The sequence below is a fragment of the Oncorhynchus mykiss genome, chromosome 17, assembly GCF_013265735.2.
Source record: "Oncorhynchus mykiss isolate Arlee chromosome 17, USDA_OmykA_1.1, whole genome shotgun sequence".
In the NCBI taxonomy this organism is placed as follows: domain Eukaryota; kingdom Metazoa; phylum Chordata; class Actinopteri; order Salmoniformes; family Salmonidae; genus Oncorhynchus; species Oncorhynchus mykiss.
The window spans coordinates 42104204-42110203 of record NC_048581.1 but is presented as its reverse complement, the minus strand read 5'-3'; the positions used below and the strand labels follow the sequence as shown (position 1 = coordinate 42110203).

Here is a 6000-nt window from a genome sequence, read left to right as displayed (position 1 = left end):
AATTCATTTATAAAAACCTATTAGCATAGAAACAGAGGACTCCAACGAAGGTTCACACAGAGAGTGTAAACAAAGGGAAACATTGTAACTTGCGGTTGTTAGGGATATGTTTAGAATTATGAAAATGACATGATGAAAATGTATTTGAGATACTTTTTTTTTTTTTTTCAATAGCTTTTTACAAATTGTTTGGTATGTTGGCTATTTAGTAGCCTAGTTAGTTGAATGAGAGAGAGCGAGACAACTGACAACTGTATCGAAGAGAGAAGCACCAGATAAACATTATTTTAAACCTTATCTTCAAGGTGTCAGACTACATTCTTCTCACCATACCCTATTCACATCCAAAGATTTTAAATCGGGTACACTACACTACTAGACCACCGGTTCTCAATCTGTTTGGGGCCGTGGACCCCTTTTTGATGGCTACAACCAATAAAATAGTAGTAGTAGTTTTGAAGGATAATAAAACATATTAAAAAATGTGGTGCACATTGTTATAAACTTATCGTTCTATTCATCACTTTCGCATCAATCCAGGCAATTTATCACATTATGGATTTTTGTCCCTATCTCCCAGCTCTTTTTGGCTCTATCTCCCAGCTCTTTTTGGCCCCATCGACCAGCTCTATGTACTACCATGGTACATTTTTGGAAGAGAAAGAAGCCATGGCCATCCAATGAGGACTACATTGATAGTTCATTTGATGGCATGTAAAAATGTTGATTTGCGGGTATGAAGTGGGCTGGGGTTCCCATCCTGGGTTGCCCGTACGTTCCTTTTACGAAAGAAGATTGCAGTTACAGTGCAGTATAACTGCAGTACACTATACTGCAAGTACTGTGTCCAAAATAACACTGTTTTTCTGTTGTGCAGTATGCTTAATTTGCAGTATATAACTGCAGTTAGAAGAAGTTTAACTACAATACAATGCAGTAGAATCCACCAATAGAGTACCTTTCGGGTAGTGAAACTTGGTCCAAAAAACCTATTAATTTCACCTAATTGTAACATTCTGTCATAAAGAACACATGTTCAACTTCATAAAAAACATGTTTTCCTAACTCAAGGGGTTAAAAAAAAAATATTATAGTAAGTGCCAATTAAGTGGGTTAAAATGTTCCTAGAAGTCTGAAAAACACGACGAGGGATGCAGATATTTGGCACATTAGCAAAGTCAGATTGATTTTTTTTTTCTCCATATGGTCTATATTAAAGGGCCCTTCACTTAACATAACAGGCTTAAAAATCTGTGAAAAAATGTCTACTTAAAATATCAAAGGGAAGCAGAACGTACGCTATTCATGGAATGACCCAGTTATACTTCAACTGCAAGCACACTGAAGTTATTAGGAAAGCAAAGCTTCCAAAATAACACAGTACACTCCAGTTACTGCACTTTTGTGGGCGGGGTCCCTATTACATATGCAACTTGTTAATCAAACTGATACCTAGAGATCTACCAATAAAACCCTGTAAAAGTTAACAATCAAAGTTTATTACACTTTTATATACAAACAACCCTGCAAGGCACACCTTTTTGTTTAAATAAGAATATACAATAAATGTTTCTTATTGAAAGCAAACAAGTTTTAGTTTGAAATATATATTAATATAGGTTTGTTTAGCATTGTAGAGCAAAGGCCACGGGTAGTGAATAGTCTGTTGACACAAAAGAAATGGGGGTAATTGAACACATACATGGTCATGTAAACTATAGACCCCATTTCTGTTCATTTTAAGTTGGTTTGACTTCTGTAAATGCACACACCTAACAAAAGGACTAACACTGTATAAAAACTGCATCATGAGTCCCCAACAAGCTTATATCTTTCAAATGCATCAGCGATTTTGGCTGTAGTTGTTAAGAAGAGAACATAATGTGTATTCAACTAGCTTTGTAAGGACTTAGAGGTTTAAATATAAACACAACTCAGTACCTGTAGCATATACTCTGATAACTCTTTTAATAGGAAACACTTTCAATGTATTCATTGATAATGTTATACCCAGAGCCAAATACATACATATACGTATACTATACAGTTACATACACCTATATGGCTGGTTATACCTATGGGAGAACCATTCCATCGATCTTTCCTCAAAGTGAAAAGGATCTAGTTTTGAGGGACAACTTCCTAAATCAAAAGGGGTCGTAGTATGCACTCCATCGACAGAAATGATAACGCGTCAAATTCTGTATATACTGTATCTATAAATGCATAGTAATCGTATGCATAAAGTCATTCCAGTTAGTTGGAGGGTGGAGCTTTTTGTTAAGTGAAATTACAGTGGCAACAATCCGTTTGATACCTGTTTCCAAATGTCTGGATTTAGGTGTTAAACAATATGTCAGAAAGCACATTTGAAGTTATCTTCATGTTGATATTGGTTACGGGAAACATTTATGAACCTACTAAAGAAATGCAGAGTCAAAAGGCTTTTCGCTGCACTCAAAATGTATCTGAATCGGTACTTGGAAAACTGCTCTAAAAGCAGACTTAAAATAATGTTTCCCAAAAAATGTTATGGCCAAACAGTAAACCCTCTGAATAGTTCAACACAATCAGTCAACAGTGCATGTAACAGTTTTAAATTGTGTAACTTTTTTTTGAAGCCGTTGTAAAATCAATGGTGCCTGTTATAACCACTCGTGAGAGGTTATATCAATTGACTTATCACTTATGACAATGGACATGCTATGACCCATGAAACAAATACAATTCAAACATTTAGCCCCTTGAGCTTGGCAACAGTGCTATGTAGGCTGTCATAAGTGTAAGTTTGGCTCTCGTAAGTTAATATCCTCTTAGGACAGATGTTGCCCTTACGACTGATAAGGACCTTTGAAAGCATCATTATTGCAGGTACAGTATGTCTTCAATCCACTCGCTTTCCACTTTGATTCTGACCAACAGTGGCCCTTGGTAAGAGTTTGGTGAGGTTTGAAACAGAGCCGTGACATCATATCCTCTGCAGTGACGTCACATCCTCCTAACGTTAGTCGTGGCTGCGTGTAAATACGCATGGGTGGTTCGGTGGTTTTTCAGGGTGGGTGGGGAGGTTAAAATGTTATCATCATGCTAACAAGCCTAGCCGCTTGACCTTAGCGGAGAGGAAGGAGTGGATGATGAACACCATGGTCTTGGGACAGGAGTGGAGGTCCAGTTGCTGCAGGAGAGGGAAGGGAGGGTAAGAGAGAGAAAGAAGGGGGAGAGAGAAGTTGAAAAGTTTACTCTATATTGAAATGTTTTTGGGGGTTTGAAAATGGGGTTCATCATGGGCCCGATTCAGACTTAGGAAATCTATTTCCTTTTTACACGTTTCAATAGTTGGTATTCAGACTTACTTTATGCAGGTGCATAACAGGCTTTGCAGGTGCAGCAACTTGCACACACTGAATAAATTGAATTCAACCCCTGAAAACCCTCCCACTTGCTGATCAACAGATTTTCTCATGAAGTTTTCATTCAATAGGGTTTTCAGTACATGTATCTAAAGTCATCCCTTTAAATACGGAGTAACTTTAATTAGAATTTTCTCGAAAGACTCTATATATAGGAGGGGTTCAGAATAGGGATCAATGAAAGAAAACCATCCAAATACACATATATTCTAGGGATGCGCGATATATCGGTGAACTAGTTGAACGATGTCTAGTGTAACGCTGATGTTAAAAACCGATGTCAAAGATACCGTGCATACCTATATAACATGACGTAATAACGCCACGTAAAATGTTGCACTACACGTGCAACACAGCATTCCTAACCTAGCCCACACAATGTCTGCTGTGTGGATCGAGCAGTCAACATGTTGAGCAGTCATTTGAAAAAGTAAGACATTTTCAGCGAGACAACTCAAAGGTGAAATCCATTAAAGCCAAGAAAATGGAATTCATTGCCCTTGACAATCAATCGTTCTTTGTAGTAGGTGATGTTGGCTTTTGCCGACACTACTAGGTGCGCTATTTTTCAGATGTTGCCCTACCGGAGTTACACAGTAATAGAGTCACTGCTATTAGCTTCACGACATACGGGGGAAAAAAATATATATAATAATTTAAAAAAAAATATATATAAAAAAAGACATATGACATATGGAACGCCGTTTGGGTCTTTGTGTGTCAAAAAAGATACAGTAGCGCTGTCAAAGCTGTGCAAAAAAGTCTGCAAACAAGCAAACACTGGCCACAAACGATGTGTTTAGAATACCGCATTGGTAATAAAGCATAATTTGTTCGACCGCAACTTCTGGGGTAGCTAGCTTTAGCTTGGTACCTAGCTAGCACCAATACAACCAACCTGAAAACAATGACAAGTAGAAACTGCAGTCATTTTCATTATTCATAGCAATGATTTATGAATCCTTGTGAGTTATTATTAGCTTGGTTGCCAAAAGCTAACGTTATAAGCAGCCAGCTAGCTTCATCTGGCTAGTGAGGCTCGACCCGACCAGAGCGGGTTATGTGTTGTGAAGCTAGCCACAAGAAGGATTAGGCACAATAGTGGAATTTGCGGTCTGCCTTCAAAATAAAAGTATGTCATTGGCAGTGATGCAAATTAATTCAAATAGTAGAATACTTTTATTTTGAAGGCTAACCGCAAAGTCCACTATTGTGGCTAATCCTTATTGCTAGCTTCACATAGATGGGTCCGACCACCATAAATCAAATAAGAACTGTCTCATAAATTAGGGTTATTTTAGATGACACCTAGCTATATAGTTAGCTAGCTACTGAAACAGATTATGTTGTGTTATTTGACACATCAAATAGTGTTATTTGACATGTATCTTTTTTGATAGCAAAAACCCAAAAGGTGTTCCATAGAAATCCTGGTTGAGAATGAAACGACTGAACAACAAAACTGTCACGCCCTGACCATAGTTTACTTTGTATTTTCTATGTTTTGATTGGTCAGGGTGTGATCTGAGTGGGTATTCTATGTTTCATGTCTTGTTTGTCTATTTCTATGTTCAGCCTGATATGGTTCTCAGTCAGAGGCAGGTGTTCGTCATTGTCTCTGATTGGGAACCATATTTAGGTAGCCTGGGTTTCACTGTGTGTTTGTGGGTGATTGTTCCTGTCCTTAGTGTTAGTTTGCACCAGTTTAGGCTGTTTCGGTTTTCATTACGTTTATTATTTTGCACTGTTTGTATTTAGATTCGTGTTGCTATAGTCAATAAACATGGATCGTAATCTACACGCCGCATTTTGGTCCGACTCTCCTTCACATACAGAAAACCGTGACAGAATCACCCACCACAAAAGGACCAAGCAGCGTGTCAACAGGCAGGAGCAGCGCGAGGAGATGCGCAATAAGGATTTCTGGACATGGGAGGAAATCCTTGACGGGAGAGGACCCTGGGCTAAACCAGGGGAGTGTAGCCGCCCAAAGGTGCAGCGGGAGAAGAAACAACAGGAGCAGCCCAAAGAGGAGTGCAGTATGGAGTATACGACTTGGGAGGAGATCGACAGGTGGGCGGCCGACCCAGGGAGAGTGCCGGAGCCCGCCTGGGATTCGATGGAGCAGTGCGCGGAAGGATATAGGAGACTGGAGTTTGCGAAGCAAGTAAGGCGGCGCGGACGGAGGCCCCATAGTCAGCCCCAAAAATTTCTTGGGGGGGGGCTCAGGGAGAGTGTGGCAGAGTCAGGAGCCAGACCTGAGCCAACTCTCCCTGTTTATCGTGAGGAGCCAAGGAGGAGACCAGAACCAGAGCCGGTGTTGGAGGTGAGTGAAACAGAGACTGTGAAGGAGTTAATGGGGAAATTGGAGGAGAGAGAAATGAGGGAGTTGCTGTGTTGGTGCATTTTGCATAGAATTCGCCTGACGGAACGTGTCAGGGATTTGATGGCACCTGGGTTAGCGCTCCATACTCGTCCTGAGGTCCGTTTTAGTCGGCTGGTGAAGTTGGTTCCAGTCTCACGCATCAGGCCTCCTGTGCCCATCCCTAGCCTTGCACGTCCTGTGCCAGCACTATGCATCAGGCCTACA

General features: G+C 40.1%; 1 protein-coding gene across 2 annotated transcripts in view; it reads right to left on the bottom strand.

Moving 5' to 3' along the window:
* Positions 1-1461: 1461 nt before the first annotated feature.
* LOC110493904 (alpha-1-syntrophin) overlaps positions 1462-6000 on the bottom strand; it is a 78753-nt gene continuing 74214 nt past the window's right edge. Inside the window, exon 8 of one of the 2 annotated variants that reach the window (XM_021568493.2) lies at positions 1462-3175. In XM_021568493.2, coding sequence (XP_021424168.2) covers positions 3097-3175 — 79 coding nt within the window. In that variant the 3' untranslated portion in view covers positions 1462-3096. The remainder of the gene's footprint in view (positions 3176-6000) is intronic. The other variant, XM_021568494.2, reaches the window with a different exon arrangement.